At 43.2% G+C, this 27,119-nt stretch overlaps 1 protein-coding gene across 1 annotated transcript in view; it reads left to right on the top strand.

The window, feature by feature from the left end:
- whrnb (whirlin b) overlaps window positions 1–22,542 on the top strand; it is a 191,102-nt gene extending 168,560 nt beyond the window's left edge. The window contains exons 11-12 of the mRNA XM_060907385.1: window positions 867–983; window positions 22,360–22,542. Of these exons, the coding sequence (XP_060763368.1) occupies window positions 867–983; window positions 22,360–22,542 (300 nt within the window). The remainder of the gene's footprint in view (window positions 1–866; window positions 984–22,359) is intronic.
- The last annotated feature ends 4,577 nt before the right edge of the window (window positions 22,543–27,119 follow it).

Raw genomic sequence — 27,119 nt, 5'->3', positions numbered from 1 at the left:
ATTTCAGCCGCTTGTATCCGCGATCTTGTTCTTTCTGTCATTACCCAAAGCTCATGACCATAGGTGAGAGTCAGAACGTAGATCGACCGGTAAATTGAGAGCTTCGCCTTTTGGCTCAGCTCCTTCTTCACCACTCCTTCTTCTATTTAAAAATTCTTACTTGCATATTCTTCTGCAACAACTTTACAACAATAGATATGAACATAATTATCTTCAGAATATTATCTTCATTTCAGTGAGTGTCACAATATTATGTACTTTACTCAGAACCATTCAGCAAGGACTCCTTTCCAAAAAAAAAACATATCTGGAACTGGTATTCCAGGGCTTATCAACTGAAAAAGTTGGAGACATTTCAAGTGTCAAAAGTCCGAGCAATTATTCCAGTGGAGAAAAAAAAGGTTTTTTTGTATGGTGTTTGGGTCTGTGGGACCCGTTTTCATATTTTTTTTCAAAGGAACAATGATGCGGTTAATTATTTATTCAGACTCATCTGTTAAGTATTTAATGTAAAATCGTTTGATTGTGTTGAATTTAACACACCAAAATGCAGCGGGTCCACCAGACCCATGAACACTGAGTAACAAAAATATGAACACCACACAAGAGTTAAGAGTCAGAAGAGAGCAGGTTTCTTCTGAGTTTAACACCATCAGTCTGCTCCTAATTTAAAAAAAAAAAAATTAAAAGAAATCCAGTGTAATAGCTCTATCAAGCAGGGAACTGCCAAGGCTCTTGAGGACACACTGATGATCAAAGTTGGAGTAGGTAGATCATGGGTGCTTTTAGGGATTTTAAACTTTCATTATCTGTTCTATTCTCTATTTATGTCTTTTTGCCTGTCTCTTCCTGTCTGTGTGTTATAGTCGGGGCAATCTGGGCCTACATTGATACGTGTATCCAAGAGTGCTAATACCCTGGGCATCGCTGTGGAAGGTGGCGCCAACACTAGACAGCCTCTTCCACGTATTGCAACTATACAGGTGTGTATCAGCAGCACGACTGACACTGACATGGTGAACCTCCATGGAAAAATAATGGAATTTCAGTTTGGGGGCGGCACGGTGGCGTAGTGGTTAGCACTGTCACATCACAGTAAGAAAGTTCTGGGTTCGAGCCACTGGCCGACAGGGACCTTTCTGTGTGGAGTTTGCAGATTCTCCCCATGTCCGTGTGGGTTTCCTCCGGGTGCTCCGGTTTCCCCAACAGTCCAAAGACATGCAGGTTAGGCTGATTGGTGGCTCTAAATTGACCGTAGGTGTGAATGTGAGTGTGAATGGTTGTTTGTTAGCACTGTCACCTCAAAGCAAGAAGGTTCTGGGTTCGAGCCCAGTGGCCAACAGGGACCTTTTTGTGTGGAGTTTGCAGGTTCTCCTCGTGTCTGCATGGGTTTCCTCCGGGTGCTCCAGTTTCCTCCACAGTCCAAAGACATGCAGGTTAGGCTAATTGGTGGCTCTAAATTGACCGTAGGTGTGAATGTGAGTGGTTGTTTGTCTCTATTGCCCCTTTTCCACCAAAGCGGTTCCAGGGCTGGTTCGGGGCCAGTGCTTAGTTTGGAACCGGGTTTTCTGTTTCCACTGACAAAGAACTGGCTCTGGGGCCAGAAAAAACGGCTAGCACCAACTCTCTGCTGGGCCAGAGGAAAGAACCTGGGGGGGGGTACAAACGCGAAGTCATCCATTATTATTATTATTGTTGTTGTTGTTGCTGCTTCTTCCGCGTTGTTTTTGCTTCGATATTCGCGCCAAGGTTTATGCAAACGTAGCGACGTAACTGACGTATACAGCGACGTAATGACGTGTCTTCCCTTAGCACCGCGAGCTATGGAAAAGCAAGCTGGTTCTCAGCTGGCTCGCAAGTTGAACGAGTTGTGAACCAGCACCGGCCCCGAACCAGCCCTGGAACTGATTTGGTGGAAAAGGGGTACATGTGTCAGCCCTATGATGACCTGGTGACTTGCCCAGGGTGTACCCTGCCTCTCGCCCATAGTCAGCTGGGATAGGCTCCAGCTTGCCTGTGACCCTGTACAGGATAAGCGGTTATGGATAATGGATGGATGGATGGATGGATCTCAGTTTGACATATTTTAGAGGTTTTTTTAAATCTTAATTTTCAGCCCCATGAGGAAGACATTTCTGTAAGATCAATATAAATGAAAGCTTGGACAGTTTTAACTTCTAAACTTGAAGACAGCAATAATGAGATGAAAGCATCTGTTTAACCAACCATCAGATGCTGAAGCTCAGCCGGAACGGTGCTATGTGACATTAAGGTCTTCTTAAAAAGCAATTTGCTGGGGGACACTTAAGCTGCCGGTCAGTGGATCAGCACTGCTCGTATAACTGCCTGTTAGCCAATTAGTCATGCGATTAATAGCCTACAGATCATTTGTGCTATGGGCTTTTAACTGCTTTAGTATTAACTTTACCTCTTTGACCTCTGAATGTAATAGTCTTCTCCCTGCAGTATGACACTTTTGGCTGTCTCTCGAAGATTTTTTTTTTCAGTGTTCGTTTTTTCCCCTTTTGGAGATACGATGATGATGAAGAGGAGGAGGACGCACTTCATTTTGTATTAGATGGTTGTGATATTTGATGGGAGGCTAAAATCGAAAATCTGTCAATAGCTCGAGAAGAAACTATCAGGCCTGAACAATGCATTGTATCATTAGAGATCACTGACGGCATTATAAGAATGGCGTGGCGCAAACTATTCCACAAGCACTTCAAAACAGGCAGGCTGTTAGCTGCAAATGTTTAAAGGGGAACTGAAGGCAAATGTTTTATGATCACAATTATATTTATCTCATTTTATTAAATAGAATGCATTTTTGATCGCTATTTTGTCGCTGCTATAGCAAGTTATGAGTGTTTGAAATACACTATGTAATATATCAGTCCATACTGTATGTCAAAGCAATGGCCGTAAATGAGATTCGTTGAGACCTGTGCGAGACATCGTAGGACGGAAGTAAAACGTACAGCGGGAATCAAAGTGACCGACATCTGCCAACGTTGGCAAAAGACGCGCGCGCCCTCTTTCGAATGCTGATGGAATCAAGCCGGAAGTTTTGTTTGTTTTGATAGCAATCAGGAAAGTTTGAAAAAAGTAGGCAGTAATCGTCATTTAAACTCGTTTTTGTGCAATGTTTCGTACAGTTTTCAAAATGGCGGCACTGACACCTGGCTGACACTTGATGTTTCGAAGTCTCGCACAAGTCTTGTGAAGATCACGTGGATAAGCGACGCCTGCCGTGGACCAAACGAACTAAATTCAACATGGCTAAAAACCGAATAGGCCGATAAGTATAATATTTAATTGCAATTAGTTGCCAATGCGAGTCACGATATAAGGTTACTAAAACTGAAAATGTAATTGAATAACACGTGTAAGATTTTTTTCTTTTACCTCTCGGGCCCTCACCATCTCGAGATCAGTCCCCCCCCTCGTGTCACCCAGACGTCTGGGGGGGTGAGTCGCGGAAGAAAGACAGGAACCCCAAAGTAGTTCACATCTTTATTCGCAAGTCCCCCCCAATTAGACAAGAATACAGAGGGTTATTATATGTGGGTGTTATCTCATCTCATCTCATTATCTCTAGCCGCTTTATCCTTCTACAGGGTCGCAGGCAAGCTGGAGCCTATCCCAGCTGACTACGGGCGAAAGGCGGGGTACACCCTGGACAAGTCGCCAGGTCATCACAGGGCTGACACAGACACAGACAACCATTCACACTCACATTCACACCTACGGTCAATTTAGAGTCACCAGTTAACCTAACCTGCATGTCTTTGGACTGTGGGGGAAACCAGAGCACCCGGAGGAAACCCACGTGGACACGGGGAGAACATGCAAACTCCGCACAGAAAGGCCCTCGCCGGCCACAGGGCTCAAACCCGGACCTTCTTGCTGTGAGGCGACAGCGCTAACCACTACACCACCGTGCCGCCCAAATATTTAATGTAATAGTTTTTATTGAAACCACTCTGAAATTTTTGGACTCCAAATGAAAAGTGCTACATCTCTTATAATTATATCTACATTCACTGGATATGAGCAATTGTGCGCTCTGATTGGCTACTCTACTACTAGGCTATCAGGTCATATACTGTGAGTAGAGAAAAACAAAATGGTGGAGCGTGTTGCTAAATCAACCGAGGACAAAATAATAATTCTACTCGAAAACAAAACCCCAGAAAAATACAAAAAAAAGCAACAAAATATGAACTGAGAATATCTGATGGTAAGAACCCATCTTTTTTATTTTTCAAGAAGTATTATTATGACATTTTTCACAAATTGCTACTGTCATTTTGCTGGTTTGTTTACATTCTTCATCTTTAAGCATTAAAATCTGTTGTTTTGTTTTTTTAGGCTGGTTCAAAAGCCCAAAGAAGTTTGAAAATTACAGAATTGAAATATCCAAGGAGGAATTAAATAAATGTCTAAAGGTATTCTGTACCTCGGCACTTTCTACAAAAATCAATACTAAAGTTAATTTGTTTGTATAAAGTTTTTATTTATCAAATTTGCAAAAAATGGAAATTAAAAATGCTCTGTTTCTCAAAATCCAGTGAATGTGGATAGAATAATAGTTATTCCACTCAATCTCATCATACATGGCTTATATACTATCAGCTCATGTACAACTTGATTTCGTGGAATAATTGTTTTATATATATATATATATATATATATATATATATATATATATATATATATATATATATATATATATATAAAGGACTGCCATTGCAATTAATGTGCTCTTTGATTGCTGTGAGTTTCATCAGTGCTGAGTGGAGTGCCGAACCCAAGCGACAAGCTCTCGGGATGCCATTTTCCTGATTACAGCACAGTGCAGATCTGTAGTGCTGCTTGTTAGAGACTCTTATTCATCCACTTATGTGTTGGATGTCAAAATTGACCATGACGACATTGTGGAAAATTTGTCTCGAACATATGCAGAACTTCTGGGCCATGAGGTCAAAGTTTCAATTCATTTCATACTTCAGGAGTTTTGAAAAGCTTTGGTGGAGCTGTGATAATGGTGAAAGTCTTGCTATCAGTGGTGATGTAATTAATGAATTCACTTATTAATTACAGAAATTAGCTGTAGATAGCGTTGCTGCCTCACAGCTCCAGGGTCCGTGGTTTGATCATGAGCTTGGGTTCGACCACATGAGGTGCAGCCACTTCAATCTGGAACACTGCTTTCCAGTGTAGATCAGATCTGATCACACAAAGTCGTAATCCAGCTGCACAACACAATGTGGCCTAATATCAGATGTGCGCTGACGTACACAATTCAAGTGGTCGCTTAGATGTGCAAATATTCCTCTAACCTCACTAATGCCCCTTTTCCACCAAAGCAGTTCCAGGGCTGGTTCGGGGCCAGTGCTTAGTTTGGAACTGGGTTTTCTGTTTCCACTGACAAAGAACTGGCTCTGGGGCCAGAAAAACCGGTTCCAGGCTAGCACCAACTCTCTGCTGGGCCAGAGGAAAGAACCGCTTACGTCAGCCGGGGGGGGGGAGAGTTGTTAAGACCAACAACAATCGCAAGACCGCGAAAGGTCGCCATTTTTAAGTGACGAGAAGCAGCAGCTGTACAAATGCAAAGTCATCCAATGCCCCTTTTCCACCAAAGCAGTTCCAGGGCTGGTTCGGGGCCAGTGCTTAGTTTCGAACCGGGTTTTCTGTTTCCACTGACAAAGAACTGGCTCTGGGGCCAGAAAAACCGGTTCCAGGCTAGCACCAACTCTCTGCTGGGCCAGAGGAAAGAACCGCTTACGTCAGCGGGGGGGCGGAGTTGTTAAGACCAATAACAAGACCGTGAAAGATCGCCATTTTTAAGCGACGAGAAGCAGCAGCTGTACAAACGCTAACTCATCCATAATTATTATTGTTGTTGTTGCTGCTGCTGCTGCTGCTTCTTCCGTGTTGTTTTTGCTTCGATATTCGCGCCAAGGTTTATGCAAAGGTAGTGACCTAACTGACGTATACAGCGACGTAATGACGTATACAACGACGTAACTGACGTATACAGCGATATAATGATGTGTCTTACCTTAGCACCGCGAGCTATGGAAAAGCCAACTGGTTCTCAGCTGGCTCGCAAGTTGAACGAGTTGTGAACCAGCACCAGTACTGGCCCTGAACCAGCCCTGGAACTGATTTGGTGGAAAAGGGGTATAAGATGGCTCTTAGAAAAGATAAATCAGCATGAAAACTGGCCAGTACACAATGAGATAGACAACAGGGACTCACATCCCATTACCACTTGTGAGTAATTGACACATTTCACCTGACAGGACAATAGATGAGAGACGAATGGCTGAAAGCAGCGGTTAACCACCAACTCATGGAAGATCCTGAAATCCAAATGGCCCATTTTGACATCCGCCAGGAATAATGGGCACACAGGAAGTTGCTTTCACCAGGGCCAAGAATGTTAATGGAGAAGTACAGAGAAGGCCAGAGAAAGCTACGTATATTGTGTGTTTGTAGACCTGGAGAAGGCATACGATAGCGTGCCGAGAGATGAGTTATGGTATTGTATGAGAAAGTGTGGAGTGAATGAGAAGTATATTAGAGTGGTGCAAGACATGTATGAGAACAGTGAAACAGCAGTGAGGTGTGCAGTTGGAACGACTGAATGGTTCAAGGTGAAGGTGGGACTCCATCAAGGATCTGCTTTGAGTCCTTTTTTGTTTGCCATAGTGATGGATAGCTTGATGAACGAAGTGAGGCAAGAGTCACCATGGAACATGATGTTTGCGGATGATATTGTGATATGTGGTGAAAGTAAAAAGGAGGTTGAGTTGGGTTTGGAGAGATGGAGGTATGCATTGGAACGAAGAGGAATGAAGATGAGCAGTAGCAAAACAGAATACATGTGCATCAATGAGAATGGGGATGAGAGTGTTGTGAAGATCAGAAATCAGAAACACTTTAATTGCCAGGTATGTGGACACACACAAGGAATTTGACTCCGGTTCACTTAGCTCTCATAGTACAAAACAGATAAAAAAGCGTATACACAAAATCAAACAAACAAGCAAACAACAACAACAACAAAAATAGGTGCATAGTGCAAAGTAATCCAGGTAAGTCAAGTATGGAATAGTTAAATAAATATAAAGTATACAGTGTGCACAGAATGACGGTATAAGTGTTCAGATATTTTACAAGTGATATTACTGATATATGAATCTGGATTTTAGCTGTTCATCACAGAAAGGATTTCCCTTTTGGTGCAATATGGTGCATAGTGCAAAATGAATAGTAAATTTAAATAAGTATAAATATAATATAAGTAACAGTGAGCACAGAATGACAGTATGAGTGTGCAGATATTTTGCAAGTGATATTACTGATATATGAATCTGTATTTTAGCTGTTCATCACAGAGACAGCCTGAGGGAAGAAACTGTTCTTGTGTCTGGTTGTTTTTGCATACAGAGATCTATATCGCCTCCCTGAGGGGAGAAGATTAAACAGATTGTGACCAGGGTGTGATGTGTCCACAGAGATGTTACCTGCCCGTTTCCTGACTCTGGACAAGTATAAGTCTTGAATGGAGGGCAGGTTGACACCAATAATTTTCTCTGCAGACTTTATTGTCCGTTGCAGTCTGTTCTTCTCCTGTTTGGTGACCGATCCAAACCAAACAGTGATGGAAGAGCAGAGAACAGACTGAACGATGGCAGAGTAGAATTGTGTCAGCAGCTCCTTAGGCAGGTTGAGCTTCCTGAGCTGGCGCAGAAAGTACAACCTCTGCTGGGCCTTTTTAATGATAGTGACTGTGTTTGTCTCCCACTTCAAGTCCTGAGAGATTGTGGAACCCAGAAACCTGAAGCTCTCAACGGCAGTCACAGTGTTGTTGTTGATGGTGATGGGCAGCGGGGGGTGGGGGTGGGGGGGGCTCCTCCTAAAGTCCACTGTCATCTCCACAGTTTTGATGCAAGGAGTAGATGTAAAGAAAGTTGGTGAATTCAAGTACCTGGGGTCAACTGTGCAAGAAAATGGGGGCTGCGATAGTGAGGTGAGAAAGAGAGTGCAGGCAGGGTGGAGCAGTTGGAGAAGGATTTTGGGAGTCATTTGTGATAGGAAAGTCCCAGCAAAAGTGAAAGGTAAGATGTATAAGACAGTAATGAGACCAGCTGTGATGTATGGATTGGAGACCGTAGCCTTAACGAAGAGACAGGAGGCAAAGTTGGAGGTGGCAGAGTTGAGGATGTTAAGGTTTGTGATGGGAGTGACAAGGTTGGACAGGATAAGGAATGAGCACATCAGAGGGGCCGCACATGTGGAGAGCTTGGGAATGAACCTAAGAGAGATGAGACTGAGATGGTATGGGCACATCCTGAGAAGAGATGCAGAGCATGTTGGAAGGAGAATGTTGAGGATGGAGCTGCCAGGCAAACGAAAACAAGGAAGGCCAAAGAGGCGATACATGGATGTGGTGAGAGAGGGCATGAAAGTGGCAGGTGTGGTAGAGAAGGATGCTGAAGACAGGGAGCAATGGAGACGAAAGATCTGCTGTGGCGACCCCTAATCAGGAGCAGCCAAAAGAAGAAGAAGATATTAAAAAATCATTTATTCCAAACTTCAAAAGCGGCATGCAAATGTAATGACGGTGCACAAAGACTTGTCACTTATCTACGCCAACTCACATAGAATATTTTGTTTTGAAACGGATAAAATAAATCACAATCCCACCTTACCTTTAATCGTTTTAGACCAAACTTCATAGCATCTTTAGTGCTTTTAGGAACAGAATTCATCTCATCTCATCTCATTATCTCTAGCCGCTTTATCCTGTTCTACAGGGTCGCAGGCAAGCTGAAGCCTATCCCAGCTGACTACGGGCGAAAGGCGGGGTACACCCTGGACAAGTCGCCAGGTCATCACAGGGCTGACACATAGACACAGACAACCATTCACACTCACATTCACACCTACGGTCAATTTAGAGTCACCAGTTAACCTAACCTGCATGTCTTTGGACTGTGGGGGAAACCGGAGCACCCGGAGGAAACCCACGCGGACACGGGGAGAACATGCAAACTCCGCACAGAAAGGCCCTCGCCGGCCACGGGGCTCGAACCCGGACCTTCTTGCTGTGAGGCGACAGCGCTAACCACTACACCACCGTGCCGCCCGCTTTTAGGAACAGAATTTTCTTTCATAATTTGTAATTCTTCCTCACTTACGGTGGCAAAGCGATTGGCCGCCATTTTGCTGAGTCGCTTGAGGTGATTATTGAGAAATAGCCCGAATTTCTCGACCAATTTTCAATAATCACTAGCATATTTATACTCATGCCTGTTATATTCATCTATTATTATTATTATTATTTATTATTCATCTATGATTCCAGTAAAATAAGCAAACAAATAAGGGAAAAAAACAAGTTTAAAGGTAACAGTAAGAAGAGCTAGCTGTCTGGATATTTATAGAAGAGGTTCTGTGCATCTTGAAATGATTTCTGTGTTCCATTATGGATTGATGTGAGTTTTTCTAATGAAGTGTGGCCTGCAATCTTATTAAAGCAGGATATGACTGAAAGCTTGGTGCAGTCTTTCCAGTTGAGTTAAATGACCATTTTAGCTATTGCTAGTGTATTGGATGTTAACATAAATGGTTTATGTTTTGGGGTTATTCATGTTGTAGAGAGATCATCGAATAATTCAGCTGTAGGAGTTTTAGGGATGCTGAGGCCAAGGATTGTAGCCAGCCTGCCCATGACCTCTGACCAAAATGTGTGTGTGTGTGTGTGTGTGTGTGTGTGTGTGTGTGTGTGTATGAATGGATGAGACCAAAGCAAGTGTTGCTAGTCATCTATTGTGAAGTGGAGTGAAACACACACCACTAATCTTTTTTTCATTTTCCGTTTCCGGTTGAGAGTACGCTGTGCGCATTCTGGCTGCTGCTTCTCACCAGCGCTTTTTATTTTTATTTTATTTTTTTCCCTTTTGTTTTTCTTTTTTGTGTTTGTGTAGTTTGATGTTTGTTTTTTTTTGTTTGAGTGTTTTGTCCGCCGGTTGTGGCATAGCTTCGGACCCAGTTTTGGTCGTCGGTTCCCTCCAGACCTTGGTTCGCCGTGGGTGATGCCTGTGCTCCTCACTATGGACTGCAGTGAGCTCGTTGCTCTTTTAACATCAGGGTTGTCCAGCGCTCTGTGTGGCGGTGCTTTTGTGCTTGGCGCAGTGTTCCGAGTGATGTTGCCTAGCGGCATTGTGGCGGTTGTGCAGGCTATGTGGCATTTAACTGCGTGTGCCTTTTGGTGGGACTGTGGTAGCTATGCCATTGGAATTACATCCTGACCCTCTTTTGGTAGACTTTTTTTCTTCCTTAATTGTAAAGCAACCTTGGGTGTGAGAAAGGCGCGATATAAATCTCATCTCATCTCATCTCATTATCTCTAGCCGCTTTATCCTGTTCTACAGGGTCGCAGGCAAACTGGAGCCTATCCCAGCTGACTACGGGCGAAAGGCGGGGTACACCCTGGACAAGTCGCCAGGTCATCACAGGGCTGACACATAGACACAGACAACCATTCACACTCACATTCACACCTACGGTCAATTTAGAGTCACCAGTTAACCTAACCTGCATGTCTTTGGACTGTGGGGGAAACCGGAGCACCCGGAGGAAACCCACGCGGACACAGGGAGAACATGCAAACTCCGCACAGAAAGGCCCTCGCCGGCCACGGGGCTCGAACCTGGACCTTCTTGCTGTGAGGCGACAGCGCTAACCACTACACCACCATGCCGCCCTAAATTATTTTTAATTTAAAACAAATTATTTATTTATTTATTTATTAGCAAAGTTACAGTTAATTTGCATATTTTGTAAAACAAAAATCTATACTTTTGTTTAATACCACTTGCAGCTGGGTGGCACGGTGGTGTAGTGGTTAGCGCTGTCGCCTCACAGCAAGAAGGTCCGGGTTCAAGCCCCGTGGCCGGCGAGGGTCTTTCTGTGCGGAGTTTGCATGTTCTCCCCGTGTCCGCGTGGGTTTCCTCCGGGTGCTCCGGTTTCCCCCACAGTCCAAAGACATGCAGGTTAGGTTAACTGGTGACTCTAAATTGACCGTAGGTGTGAATGTGAGTGTGAATGGTTGTCTGTGTCTATGTGTCAGCCCTGTGATGACCTGGCGACTTGTCCAGGGTGTACCCCGCCTTTCGCCCGTAGTCAGCTGGGATAGGCTCCAGTTTGCCTGCGACCCTGTAGAACAGGATAAAGCGGCTAGAGATAATGAGATGAGACAACTTGCAGCTTTTATCCCAACTACAATCCACATTACTGCATAAAAGCTTATTTACCATCCTTTGATCCCGGTATCACTTAGTTTTCAGTAATTTCAAGCAAACATTATTTGCGCTGTATTTAAATGATGAAACCAGTCAGAGTCATTTTTACCCCAATATAAAATAACTGAAATTAACACAGTCCTTCAGACTTCCACTCTTTTTAATTTTGTTTTGTCTTTCAGTACAAAAGCAACTCAACCCACAGTCATTCAAACTTCAACAGTTTTTAATTTATTTTTCTTTTCTTTTATCTTTCAACAGAAAACTTAACTCGTAGTCATTCAAACTCTGAAATTTTATCTCATCTCATTATCTCTAGCCGCTTTATCCTTCTACAGGGTCGCAGGCAAGCTGGAGCCTATCCCAGCTGACTACGGGCGAAAGGCGGGGTACACCCTGGACAAGTCGCCAGGTCATCACAGGGCTGACACATAGACACAGACAACCATTCACACTCACACCTACGGTCAATTTAGAGTCACCAGTTAACCTAACCTGCATGTCTTTGGACTGTGGGGGAAACCGGAGCACCCGGAGGAAACCCACGCGGACACGGGGAGAACATGCAAACTCCACACAGAAAGGCCCTCGCCGGCCCCGGGGCTCGAACCCAGGACCTTCTTGCTGTGAGGCGACAGCGGTAACCAGTACACCACCGTGCCGCCCCTGAAATTTTATTTTGCCTTATTTTGTTTCTCAATACAGGAGCAACTAAACCTGCAGTCATTAATCACCTGTGTTGTGGAATGTTATAGAGCATTTCTTTTGAATCTGGTTGAATGAATGACACCTTGTTAAGGACTGTGCTCTAACACAGCTGGAAGGTGGACTAAAAACTCTCCACAGATTTAAAGGCCTGAACATGGCACACACCAACTACCAACTGGCCAAAAGTGTGTGGACACCTGGCCATCACAGCTGTATGTGCTTGTTCAAAATGCTGTTCTAGATTTAGTCCCCCTTTACTGTTATAATAACTTCCACTCTTCTGGGAAGGCTTTCCACTAGATTTTGGAGCGTCACTGTGGGGATTTGCTCATTCAGAGCATCAGTGAGTGCAGGCACTGATGATGAGCGAGGAGGTCTGGCACGTAGTCAACATTCCAATTCAACCTAATAGTCTTCACTGTGGTTGAAGTCAGGGCTTTGTGCAAGCCACTCGAGTTCTTCTTCTCCATCTTTGGCAAACTATGTTACTGGAACCAGATGGAACTTGGTTTGTGCACAGGGACATTATCATGCTGAAACAGTTTTGGGCCTATTTTTTCTTTGCAATAGACATCACTTCCAGTAGTGATCCGCCTCATTATGTAATCAGATTTCCAGCTGACGGGCAGGCACCATATTTGTTTACAGTCGCTTTGCAGTAATTTCTTGTGTTTTGCCTCCAAATATGCCAGATTGTTGCTCTGTATTTGGATGTTCAAACTGACCAAATCAAGAAAAAGACAAAAGGTATTATAGGATACCCAAAGAAGTCATGCACAAGGATGAAGGAACGAAAAATATCTCAAAAAAGACACCGTGAAAAATGTTTCAAACCTTTCAATGTGTTTGAAAGGAATTGAGAGTCCACATGCTTGCGTTTGCAGCGATCATTTTGCTAAAGGCACAGCAAGTACATCAACTTTATGCATCTAAAGTCAAAGCTTCTAAGGTTAAATGAGTTTTCTTACATTTTGGATGTCGTAAAACAAACTGTTGATGAAACGATGAAACTAGTTTGTAGGTCGGCTTCGACTGAAACGCGATTGTTTACGTATTTTGTGAGGTTGTTCAAGCAATTTGTATGTCAATTCATAAGTCTGAGCTACGTTTGAAATGTCATGAAATAAAATGTAAGTTATTGTTGCAAAAATGCCTACAGCAGCTCCGACTTGAATCACGTACGGGTACTACACTTCAGCTTACAGTACATTACTTACCCTCACAAAAATAAGATGATTATTGTCCTTTAGAAGTCTTATTCCAACGTCATGAACCCTGTGACAAATGAAAAACTTACAGGCTTCAAGACTTTTGAAAACTTTCATTTGATTCTTCATGTTAAATGATGTTTGGGCTACCGGATCATTGGAAATGTCCGGAAACTGTATGTTTGGAAAGTTGTTGAAATCGCTTGAAAATCCATCTTTTTTAAGCTATAAGAGTCCAATCCATCACATAAATATATTTTTTCTTGATATCTTGATTTTGCTTTTGGTTCTAGTCCATTAACAAAGTCAGCTGAAGAACGTTTTCCACAAGATGACGATGGACGCGTACTTGGCTTGGACGCCATCTTTGATTGTTACCCATCACTTGGAAACCGGAAGTGAACCAGGAAGCAAAAAGTCACGTGATTGCAAACAAAGAATTAGTTCCAGTGAAAGGAAATCTTAAAGCTACAGAATTTCCTCCAGAATAAGCTACATGCTGATTTTATATGCACTAGCATTATGGTGTACATTACAGAGCATGTAAATGTGTTTCAATGGTGCAAAGCATTAGTGGCTCATCTGGGGTGAAGACTCCAGATCCAGCACCACTCTGACCAAGATAAAGTGCTTCCAGAAGATGAAAGACATAATGAAAAGTTTTTTTTTTCTCATGAATGACTAAGGCTACATCCACACGACAACGGCAACGAGATGTTATTTAAAAATATATCGCGTCCAAATGGGCAACGAGGGCGGCACGGTGGTGTAGTGGTTAGCACTGTCGCCTCACAGCAAGAAGGTCCTGGGTTCGAGCCCCGGGGCTGGCGAGGGCCTTTCTGTGTGGAGTTTGCATGTTCTCCCCGTGTCCGCGTGGGTTTCCTCCGGGTGCTCCGGTTTCCCCCACAGTCCAAAGACATGCAGGTTAGGTTAACTGGTGACTCTAAATTGACTGTAGGTGTGAGTGTGAATGGTTGTCTGTGTCTATGTGTCAGCCCTGTGATGACCTGGCGACTTGTCCAGGGTGTACCCCGCCTTTCGCCCGTAGTCAGCTGGGATAGGCTCCAGCTTGCCTGCGACCCTGTAGAAGGATAAAGCGGCTAGAGATAATGAGATGAGATGAGATGGGCAACGATCAGTAAAATATCAGGTCCATATGGCAACGCAACGCTTGCTGAAAACGATGCAATACACATGCCACACCTCTAGGGGCGCTGTAAGACGGTCCCTTCGGAGACACCAGAACAATAGAAGAAGTAAGGACGCATGCGCATAAACTATTATGCGCGAGACTTCATATTAGCCACAAAGTCAGGAAAATCTGTTCGGAAAATTACATTATAATGACCAAATACAATGAAAAGTATTTTTCCAGTCTCACCTGTGAAAGGTAATCCCATGTGATCTCGTTTGGACGGCAAACCTGTTGGTACAGTTAAACGCAGCTAATCTTTATTCTCCGCTTTGACCTATCCAATATGGCGGCGAGGATGACGTATGATTCTACGCGGAAGGCGGCGTCTTTAATGGTCTGGAATAAATTGAATGCTACACGTTGATGAATTAATTTGTTGTTTCTCACCTGTGAAAGGTAATCCCATGTGATCTCGTTTGGACGGTAAACCTGTTGGTACAGTTAAACGCAGCACATGAATCTTTATTCTCCGCTTTGACCTATCCAATATGGCGGCGAGGATGACGTATGATTCTACGCGGAAGGCGGCATCTTTAATGGTCCGGAATAAATTGAATGCTACACGTTGATGGATTAATTTGCTCTTCTACGCCCTTTTTGAGGAATGTATTGTAGGACTTAAACCATCATCTGAAGAGGTGAGATCGCTCCTTTTTTTCCCTATTTTTGCTGGCGGGATTGACTCTGCCCTAAGGGCAGAGTCTCTCTCTCTCTCTCTCTCTCTCTCTCTCTCTCACTTTGCACCATTACACAATAAATATTCACAGTGAAAATATTTTGTAAGCGCGTTTCATGAACCAAGTTATAGGATTTGTTGACAACTCGCATCGAGTTCGTTACACTTCTACCCGGCGTGAAGCACTCAGTCATGTGGTTGTGACGTCATCATAAACAAATCCATTCTACTCATCCAGACGACTTCACAACGGCAACGTTGCCAGATCTTTCCACTCTGGAACCCGTTCTCAAAAAGATTGCGTTTTGGGCACCCAAAACGCCGGTGTCATGTGGACGCCAGGCCTAAACGATAAGCAATTGTATCGGAGTCACCTGAATCCATTGCCGTGTGGACAGGGCCTTAAAAAGTCAGGTTGATATTTCTTATCCCATATTGTGCCCCCAGGTTCATGGTGATGACGGATGTGTACTTGGCTTGGACGCCATCTTTGATTGTTGCCCATCACTTGGAAACTGGAAGTGAACCATTGGAACTTTAATCCTAATGTTTTCAGACAAAGCACGCACTCACTCTGTTGTACCCCTGGATGAATGAATTAGTCATTCAGGACGGTAGCTGTGAAATGTTGATATCTGCCCGAATTCAGTGATAAGGTCACACTCGGATGAGCAGTGGAGGACAAGGCTGTAAAGTTTGTCCTTGCCTTTGTGATGAGAATGATGATACTTGTACTGTCTGTACAAGTGAGAAGATTTTTATCAGCATCCTCACTGGTGTCAAAACAAATGGTTCATGAGACCTCCAAAGTACATTTGATGTTCAGTGGGTTTGACAATGTGACTGTTAATATTATCACAGCAGAGTTTAAATTAAAACTTCTTAGTTTAAACTAAGTTATGTAGACTGGCATGGTGGTGCACTGTCACCTCACAGCAAGGTTCTGGGTTCAAGCCCAGTGGCCAACAGGGACCTTTCTGCATGGAGTTTGCATGTTCTCCCCATGTCTGTGTGGGTTTCCTCCGGGTGCTCCAGTTTCCCCCACAGTCCAAAGACATGTAGTTAGGTTAACTGGCTACTCTGACATGTCCATAGGTGTGAAGAAGAAGAGAGGGTCCCATATACGATTCGTACATTGGGGGAGTGCCTGTTAGAGAGCGCACTTGTCCTGGGCCATCGGCATAGTGAGGTAGGGTGGCCAGTTCCTTTCCTCGCCACCTTACTTCCCCCAGTGTTTCCACCAGGTCCCCATTCACTGCTGGGTGGACAGGGAGCGAGCCCCAGATCCCCGTTGAGCCGAGGCTCGAACTGGGGACCGTTCGCTTAGTGGTCAAGCGCTCTAACCACTTGGCCACTTCGCCTCCCCATACGTGTGAATGTGTGTGTGAATGGTTGGTCCCAAGCCTGGAAATGGGAGGATTGCGACAGGAAGGGCATCTGGCGTAAAACTATGCTCCAATTAATATCAATGTCAAGGATATGGCAGTGACCCCACACACATAAGTGGGACAAGCTAGAAGAAGTTTGAACTAAGCTACATAATCATTTGTTTAAGGACTAAAACACATGTCCCGAATCTGTTTATAGTTACATTTAATGTTCTGGAACATCTGCAAAACAAGTTTGATCCTTTTATCACTTACATTACAACAGTTGGTAATCTCACCAATCTGTCCTCTGTCCTAAAGACTTTCATGGAGAGGAAAACATCATTATGAAGCACCAACACTGGAGACTCCTTCCATGAATGTTAAACATCTCCTTAAAGAAAACCTCATGTCAAAGCTTAAACATTGTTCGTTGTTAAATAAGAACACATTTTTAATTGTCTCACCTCATCTCATTATCTGTAGCCGCTTTATCCTGTTCTACAGGGTCGCAGGCAAGCTGGAGCCTATCCCAGCTGACTACGGGCGAAAGGCGGGGTACACCCTGGACAAGTCGCCAGGTCATCACAGGGCTGACACATAGACACAGACAACCATTCACACTCACACCTACGGCCAATTTAGAGTCACCAGTTAACCTAACCTGCATGTCTTTGGACTGTGGGGGAAACCGGAGCACCTGGAGGAAACCCACGCGGACATGGAGAGAACATGCAAACTCCGCACAGAAAGGCCCTCGTCGGCCATGGGGCTCGAACCCGGACCTTCTTGCTGTGAGGCGACAGCGCTAACCACTACACCACCGTGCCGCCCTTGTGTAAGCTGTTACTATAGAAACCATAACGTATTCAAGCTAGGCCATTAATATAAACATAAATTAACACCTTCTAGCTCCTGAAAAGCATTCACACTATTATCTGGAAAGTTTGAAGCCCAGAGATGCCATAGCCACCCATGGCTGGGAGCTCATGAGGCGATCATGTGCCTCAGAGGAAGCACGTGATGGCGTTTGCTGTCCATGTTCGTAGCTGTTGAAGAAGCCAAGAAACCTTTATTTGTCACACGTCCACTCAAGCACAGACTTAAGCACACAGTGAAATTTAACCTCTGCATTTAACCCATCTGGGGCAGTGAACACACACATGCACAGAGCAATGGGTAGCTATGCTGCAGCACCCAGGGAGCAGTTGGGGGTTAGGTGCCTTGCCCAACCTCAGGCCATGGCTGCCCCATGTTAACCTAACCGTATGTCTTTGGACTGTGGGGGAAACTGGAGCACCCGGAGGAAACCCACACAGACATGGGGAGAACATGCAAACTCCACATAGAAAGGCCCTCGCCGGCCGCTGGGCTTGAACCCAGAACCTTCTTGCTGTGAGGCAACAGTGCTAACCACTATACCACCGTGCCGCCCTTGTGTGATGGGTGAGAGCTGTCTGGTGGGTGGGAGTTGGCTATGATTAAATTAGTGAAAGAAATCAGAGAATTTAGCAGCACAATGATCTAAAACAGTTTATTCCAAAATGCATCGGTCAAGAGCCAAGTGACAGCTGGTTCTGCTCATAAAGTATTTTCAGGCTGCCTTCTGTTAGAACATTATGTTGGCTGACTTTGGAGCTGTAGTGGTTAGCGCTGTCTCCTCACAGCAAGAAGGTCCGGGTTCGAGCCCCGTGGCTGGCGAGGGCCTTTCTGTGTGGAGTTTGCATGTTCTCCCCGTGTCCGCGTGGGTTTCCTCCGGGTGCTCCGGTTTCCCCCACAGTCCAAAGACATGCAGGTTAGGTTAACTGGTGACTCTAAATTGACCATAGGTGTGAATGTGAGTGTGAATGGTTGTCTGTGTCTATGTATCAGCCCTGTGATGACCTGGCGACTTGTCCAGAGTGTACCCCGCCTTTCGCCCGTAGTCAGCTGGGATAGGCTCCAGCTTGCCTGCGACCCTGTAGAACAGGATAAAGCAGCTAGAGATAATGAGATGAGATGAGACTTTGGAGCTCAGCTCAATGCACTTTTCTTATGTCAGAGTAAGCATAATGGTGGTGAGGTGACACAGCCTGCCAGAAGAGGTCAATTCGAAAATGAGTAGTTGAACATTTCCAGAAGAATATTTCTTGTACCTTGGCAGTTTGTGAAAACATCAACATGAACATCTAATTCATTATACCATGACAGCAGTGCTGAAAAGGGTCACAACTCAACCTTATCTCACTTAATCTGTTTGCTAAATCAACTTCAACTGAGATTTATCTGGGAGCTGAATGTTCCTGGTAGAGCCACCCTTGGTAAACAGACTTGAGATCTAGAGCAATCCTAAAGACAAGCTATTGCTGGTTTCAGTCATGTGACTTTTCTTAGCGGTTTTACCGGAAGTGAAATAGCTGGTGGTCTAAACGGCTGCCGTAGTGCAAACAACTAGCGATAACTTATCAGAGTATGCTCATAATCTCGAAGCCACTGCTCGCTTTAGATATATTCATAAGATTGCTATGTGCAATGGAATCGACCCCTACAGTCTAGGAAAAAAGGATTTGTCATACGATCTCGAAAATTACCCTTCAGTCGAGTTCCCCGACATCTCGAACTATTTGGTGTTGCAGATGTCCTTCTACACCGCAAAACGAATGAAAGCATGGAAGAGTATGGAGGATTACAACTTTTTTGTATGTGGCTGAGTAAAGGACCTCGGTATCAAGTCGCTGCCGAATGAATCCTGTATTGTTTTTGCCCGTTTAAGTATGTTTTTTAAGCTTTTCATTCACATCTTTACAACAAAGTGCTGCAAGTTGAAGTGTAAACAAACAACAGTTCGCTTGATTCTCACTTGTGTTGGCTCTTATCTCTCAGGTAAATCATTCACAAAGATCATCAGAAACCCCTTTAAAGACCTGAATCTTAGGCTACATCCACACGACAACGGCAACGAGATTTTTTTTTTTTAAATGTCGCGTCCACATGGGCAACGTATCAGTAAAATTTCAGGTCCATATGGCAACGCAACGCTTGCTGAAAACGATGCAATACACATGCCACACCACTACGTGCGCTGTAAGACGGTCCCATCGGAGACACCAGAACAATAGAAGAAGTAGACGCATGCGCATAAACCCCTTCTTCTGTAGCATCAGCCACACAAAGTTTTGATTATTAATCAGTAGCGTAAAATGAAAGACGCGGAAAGAGGAATGAATGGGGATAGATGGAAGCCGGTACACCAACATTCTGATATCCTCCAGAATTCTTTAATGGTCCGGAATAAATTGAATGCTACATGTTGATGGATTACTTTGTTCTTCTACGCCCTTTTTGAGGAATGTATTGTCGGACTTAAATCAACATCTGAAGAGGTGAGATTGCTCCTTTTTTTTCCTATGTTTGCTGGCGGGATTGTTTTTGTTTTTGGAAAGCGCACGGGCGGTGCTCGGTTTGGTACTGCTTCCGCAGTGTTTGGACTAAAGACTCTGCCCTAAGGGCTATTCTCTCACTCTCTCTCTCTCTCTCTCACTTTGCACCATTACACAATAAATATTCACAGTGAAAATATTTTGTAAGCGCGTTTCATGAACTAAGTTATAGGATTTGTTGACAACTCGCATCGAGTTCGTTACACTTCTATCCGGCGTGAAGCACTGACAGTCATGTGGTTGTGACGTCATCGTAAACAAATCCGTTCTACTCATCCAGACGACTTCGCAACGGTGCCGTTGCCAGATTTTTTCACTCTGGAACCCGTTCTCAAAATATTTCGTTTTGGGGCACCCAAAACGCCGGTGCCATGTGGACGCCAGGCCGAAACGATAAACAATTTTATCAGATTCATCTGAATCCATTGCCGTGTGGACAAGGCCTTAGTTAAACAAGACGGAGAAGTGATCATGGTCCATTGTAACTGTATGGCTGGGGAAGAATTTTGTCGTAACCTTCATGCATATGGACTTTGTGAGGAGGAAACAAAGAAACAGCTAGGGACTTTAGCAGTTTGTGACTAAAAAAAGTACCGTAAAATAACGATACATAGCAAGAAAAGTACTTGGAAAACACTAAGAACATAGCAGAGAGGGAGATACAAACCTTTCACCAAGTGATCACTGCAAACTCGAGCATGCTTCGACTCGGCTCCCTTCAATTTCAGTGAGAGGTTCAAAAGCCACCTTTCTCGACGTCTTTTTGTGAAATCCTGTGTCCGTTCACCCTTTTTTATTAGCTCACGGGGAACCCTGAAGAAGCTTTTATCAGTTTCACAGTTTGATCGATTCAAACAACCTTAAACAACACAAGCGTAAGGCATTTTTCATGCGAGCAATGCACCTTCTCCGTACAAACACTTTGTCAACTGAGCTTTAGTCGACCACCAGCTAAAGTTTCAAATAACTAATGAGGCAGATGTGACGTCACATGAAACCCAGCAATACCTTGCGTAGATTATGGTTACCAGGACCCACCCCTGGAGCCAGGCCTTGGAGTGGTGTCCACAGATGAGTGCTTGGTGACCGGGCCACTGGGCCACCCTTGTGAGCTCATCACCTGCATGATGAAGTGTGAAGGTCAGGTGCAATTCCAGTCAGGTACCAGGAATATATGGACAGTCTGAGATGGACTAGACCAGGGGTGTCAAACCTGATCCATAAAGGGCCGTGTGGCTGCAGGTTTTCATTCCAGCCATGCAGCAGCACACCTGACTTGGCTCATTCAATCAACTGAACTGTCTTCACACAGTCAAATACTTGCAGCCACACCCACCCTTGATTAAAGGGTGGGTGTGTCAGTTGATTGAATAAGCCAAATCAGGGTGCTGCTGCATGGCTGGAATGAAAACCTGCAGCCACACGGCCCTTTATGGATCAGGTTTGACACCCCTGGACTAGACCCTTGCAAAGGCAACTACCCCATTTGATTAGTTGATAATGTGTTTTCAGTCACTTCAAATGTATATTTCATTCATTCATTCATTCATTCATGACATTTAGCAGATGCTCTTATCCAGAGCGACATACAACGTGCCCAGAGCAGCCTGGGAAGCAGTTGGGGGTTAGGTGCCTTGCTTAAGGGCACTTCAGCCATTCCTGCTGGTCCAGGGAATCAAACCAGTGACCTTTTGGTCCCAAAGCTGCTTCTCTAACTTTTTAAACACAAATATTCATGGATTTTCGAGGTTGAACATAAGTGACAGCCCTTTTTTTTTATTCTGTAGAACATTGGAAGGGGTTCTAGCTTCCTGTTTCTGTGCAGGAATGTGTGATGCATAATGGGACTGCAACGATGGCACTATGAGTTCACTACCACTCAGACCTCTCAGCTTTGCCCAGCTAATGAGTGCTGATGAGAGGACAGAGGTGCAGCCATGGAGCTGTCAGGACTGGCCTGTGTCCAACCATCTGTTCACATCTCTCTCTCTCTGCTTGGCTCTGTCTCTCTGAAGCATATTGGAGCTGTTTGTCTACTTTGACACAAGGCTGGCTAATGACTTCTTGATACAAAGTGCCACATCAGGCTGAAAGAACTCACATTTTTCTCTTCTCTCTTGCACAGTTTTGAAAAATTGTCCATTCTGTCCTTTAAAAAAAAAAACACCTCATGCCTGGTGTAGCTCATCTTATTTTCAGTGTCCAGTTCGATTAAATTCAGTACATTTCAGTTTGAATTGAATTCCATTAATTCAGAATGTTTAATTGCCATTTCAAACAATGCATCCACTGTACTGCATATGTAAATATATAAGTTTGTAAAAAATAAAAAATGTAAAACATAAGACTAGATGAACTGTAAAGTCACTGAGCAATTTACAAACTATATTCAATTAAAATAAAATACATTTAAAATGGTAAAACTAATAATAAAATCTCTCTCTCTCTCTCTCTCTCTCTCTCAGAAAGGGGGCTCAGCTCATCTATGTGGGCAGTTGCGGGTAGGTCAGGTGATCCTGGAGGTCAATGGCGTGTCTCTCAAAGGCATGGAGCATCGGGATGCTGCACGTGTCATTGCCGAGGCCTTTAAGACCAAAGAGAAGGACTACATTGACTTCCTGATCGCCGACTTTAATGTTGCCCTATAAAAGGTGACAGAAACGTTATATAAAGCTACGCAGACATTGCACCTTAATGAACATGGACACAGGTGGACAATAATGATGTATACAGGATAACTTGGCCAAGCTGGAGTCCCATGAGTAAAAAATATCCCTCATCTTACCCGATCGCATTGCCTGCTTATTAAACAGACTTTTTCCAGGGTCACAGGAATGAGGTCCTGCTTTGCTTTCATTCTGTATTTGTGTCCCACCAGGCATCCAGGATTTGTGCTTGTTTATGAGGTAGGATCCGATAATGAAACAAGCGCTGAGGTTTTAGGTTGATTATTAAAATCCATCTCGTGAAGCAGCAGGAAAATGAAAGCTTGAAATGGCTCGTCTCTGCTCGGTTCTCAAGGACATCCCAGTGCAGACCAGAGATAGATTGAGGGAGCTAATGGATAGTGCTTAAAATCCACTTTGTCTGAGTATGAGCAATATGGGGAGCTGGTGGCTTGCCCTCATTTCGCTCTCTGTCCTATATTTTAAATAATGATAAGGAGTTTATAGCACTTTGGACACCGCTGTCTAAACGGCAAAACAAAGCTAGGCTGAAGAAAAGCTGAAGAAGGTTGCTAGCTTGAAAATCATTTCTCCTGCAGCCCCAACAACTAATCTGATGCACAAATCAGACATCATGACCTAATACTTACAAATGATTAATTTGTACTGCTCTAGAATGAATGGTACAACATGCATACTTAAAGGAGCATTTGGTAATGTTGAGAGCCCTCTGCTGTCTGGAAAGTGAACTGCAACTAAATGTAAACGTTGACAAACCCTTACCATTTTCCTAAACCAGCCACGCCCCCTGGTGTAAAATTACATATGATGAATTGTTGTTTGTAAGAAATTATGACTGAACAACTCTGTTGTATCTGGGGGCGGAGCTTATTTCTGGGCCAGATAAAGGTTAATGAAAGTGTGAAATGAAGAAACTATCCAGATCTGTTGCACAGAAACTTTGGAAATGAGTTTTTCCTAATGTATCTGTAAATTATTTGAATATTACACGTAATCACTTTCAAACACTATAAAGCACTTTTATGGGAAGCAATGTTAGAAATGTGCATGATGTTAAAAACAGTGCCAAAGATATTGAAACAGCAGTATACACTCACTGGCCACTTTAATAGGAACTTGTTCTTGAGTCTAAGATTCCTGTTCTTGGCTGCAGGAGTGGAACCCAAGGTGGTCTTCTGTTTTCTGTTGCATGTTGAGATGCTTTTCTGCTCACCACGGTTGTAAAGAGTTGCTATGAGTTGTTATATCCTTCCTGGCAGCTCAAACCATTTTCCTTTGACCTCTCTTATCAACAAGGCGTTTTGGGGTTTTTTCCCACCCACATTGAGTTGCTCACTCAATGTTTTTTGTTTTTCGCACCATTCTGTGTAAACTCTACAGACTGTTGTTTGTGTGTGAAAACCCCAGGAGATCAACAGTTTCTGAAATACTCAAACCAGTCCATCTGGCTCAAACCAACACCCATGCCACACTTTGAGATCCCAATTTTTCCCATTCTGATGTTTGAACATTGTGAACGTTAACTGAAGCTCTTGATTTGTATCTGCATGATTTGATGCATTGCGCTGCTGTCGAGGGATTGGCTGATTAGATAACTGCATAAAACATCAGGAGGATGGGTGTTCCTAATAAAGTGCCCGTGAGTGTATTAATAAGCACTATATCTGGTCTTGATGATGAATGCTGTCAGCCTAGCCCTCTGTCGTCAAGCACTGTATGAAAGTGACAGCTTGGTGTTTGTACACTTTAGAGAGGACTATTAAGGGGCTCCTTTATCGAAAGAAAGGTTAGCTCATTGGGTAAAGGAAGTGATTGTGCAAACATAGTTGAATACAGGTCAAGAGATGACTTCTAACATTAAATTCGCCCATCTACATTCATCAGAGTTTAGTATGATTTCATGACAGCCCATAGTGGTAAGCTTGAGTGATTCTCACCCTCAATAGAGTACAATGAATCAGAATGGTGAGTGATTTATCATCATCATTGAAGCAGCACTGTGGGCAATATTGATGATTGCTGTGTGTTATTATGTGGGATGTGAATTATCAGGATATATTTTGAATTTTCATAAGGACTTTTCGAAAATAAATCATGTAACAGTGGTTCTATGACTTAGTGGAGGCCAGATTGTTTGGCAAGAACGGAAAAGTAGGAAATAATGAGGACATTCGGTCACAAGGCGACAATTTTGCCACTCAACAAGGAAACAAGCGAACAGCAAAACTCCAAGAGTTACGTCAAACGCCCTGGCGGTTCTCCATTAGTCACAGAATGATGCTTGCATCCATCTTCCATTTTAATTTCCACACAATATGTTGTATATTTTGGCAGTGCACAGATATCAGACAAACATATGGTCTGTTTATCCACCAGTTTGATCCGTAAATGAAAGAAAAGCATTGTTTAGAGGAAACATTTGCAGTGTGATTCAATATTTGAATTTTTCCTCTCTTGTTCATCTCTGTCATCGATTCTCCTCAAAGACTTTGCCATGCTGCTCAACGTAATGACAGATTTATTTTTAGAATGATTTCTGATGAGATGATAGGATTATTGAGATGTTTATATCAGTATTTTTGACATCAGATATATAATTCACTTAGAATAATAATATAATAATAATAATTTAGTTTTGTCAATATAAGTGCATGTCATATTCCCCAAATAGCCCTATATAAACATGCAGAGCATTACTGAAGCTGTGTGTGTGTGTGTGTGTGTGTGTATACACACACATTTGTATAATATATTTTTTAATGACCTTAATTATGTCTTTTGTAATTACAGGTATGATATCATATTATGATATCATGATCTCAATAGCTTTATCGAAACACAATCCTGGTTCATGGATATAATTAAAACATCTAATAGGATAGAATTGTCTCATCATGAACACAGTGCAATCTATTAAATCGATGATCTCCTGCTCCTTTTTTTTTGTAATGTTTGACTCAAACTTAAAAGAAGGTGAGTAAATAGTTAATTCATTGGGATGTAGGTGATATTATAACTGGTTTGGCTTTAAGAACATTAGGCTTTAGTTCGCGATCTGGCAACGCAGTAATAGGTGTGCAGTTAGATTCAGTATTCTACTGTTGCTTGAAATGTTCATCAATTATGGCACTTTGCAAACACGAATTAAAGGATTTAATATCTAACCCACTGAGGTTTGTGATCTGCATCTGATTTATTATGATGATGAAGATAATGGTGATGATGTTTTGTAGAATTAACCCACAGTGTTAACTCTCATTGGACTGCCGTCCCATCCAGGATGTATCCCCACCTTACACCCAGTTTTCCCAGGTTAGACTCTGAATCAACCGTGACCTTGACTCATCATAAAGTGCTTACAGGGTTGGCTCTAACACTACGTTCAGACTGCAACCTGAAACGACCCATATCCGATTTGTTGTGAAATCCGATTTTTTTGTTAGGCCGTTCACATTACCAATTATATGAGACTTGTATGCGATCTCCAATATGAACGGAAAACGACCCAAAAGTGTCCCGCATGCGCAAATTGACACGTAATAAGCACATCTACGTAATACGTAAACAAAAAAAAAGCGCACTCTTCAAGTTTAATGATTTATTTTTTTTGTTTGTTTATTTGTTTAATTATCTGGTTAGTGTTAAAGTGTGAGGTCTCGTGTGTGTTTTTGTTTCTGAACTGAAATGAAAACGTGTAGCCTGGTAACGAGGGTTGACTCCTAAATGTCTCTCTAATTTCTATACAAGTGCACTACATGTTACTAGGAAGTAATGGATTTTTAAACTCTATATAGTGCACTCGAGCTTCAGTAGGCAGTCATTTGGGATACGGCCGCTGTATTACCAAACTCTTAATTCAGGCTTAATAATTTGCACATATTTATTTCGTCATATTAATAAACTTTTTCTACATTTTTATAAATATTTATTTAGATTGTTTATAGCCAGCTGAATTCTGCAACTTCTCTCAGCGCTGGCTCAAGGTGCAGAAACACCAGTGCCGTTTGCTATGGAGATGAGGCGAGACCTGGCGATGTGGTTTTTGTGGCGGCGGCGGAACTCGCACAATAATCTGATTAATGTGGGCAGCAGACTAATGAGACCGAAGGTGTCAAATTACTGGAAATTTCCAGAACAATCTTATAATCTTGTAATACAGGATGGTTTAAGTTATAAATCAGTTATAGAAACTGTTTTATTTAATCAGGCTAACAGATCAACATCCAGGTCCCTAGCAAATCCACCATTAGCTTGATCAATTCTATAAAAGTCTATTTAAATTCTGAAAACTGTACAAATGTTGTTGTTTTCCACCAAAGAGGCGGGATTAGCCAACGCAGAATAATGACGTTTGTGTCTTGTTGATGACGTGTAGGTCACATGAATGCGACCTGTCCGGTCAGACTGCAGTCGCATGTGAAAATATCGGATATGCATCGGAATTAGGACCACATATCCAAGCGGCCTGGGTCGCACGTGAAAAAATCGGATCTGTGTCGTTCAGATTGTCAATAACAAATCGGATACAGGTCGCATAT

The sequence above is a fragment of the Neoarius graeffei genome, chromosome 24 (assembly GCF_027579695.1).
Source record: "Neoarius graeffei isolate fNeoGra1 chromosome 24, fNeoGra1.pri, whole genome shotgun sequence".
NCBI lineage: Eukaryota > Metazoa > Chordata > Actinopteri > Siluriformes > Ariidae > Neoarius > Neoarius graeffei.
Note: the sequence above shows the minus strand (reverse complement) of the source record. Positions and strands in the feature narration are given on the sequence as shown.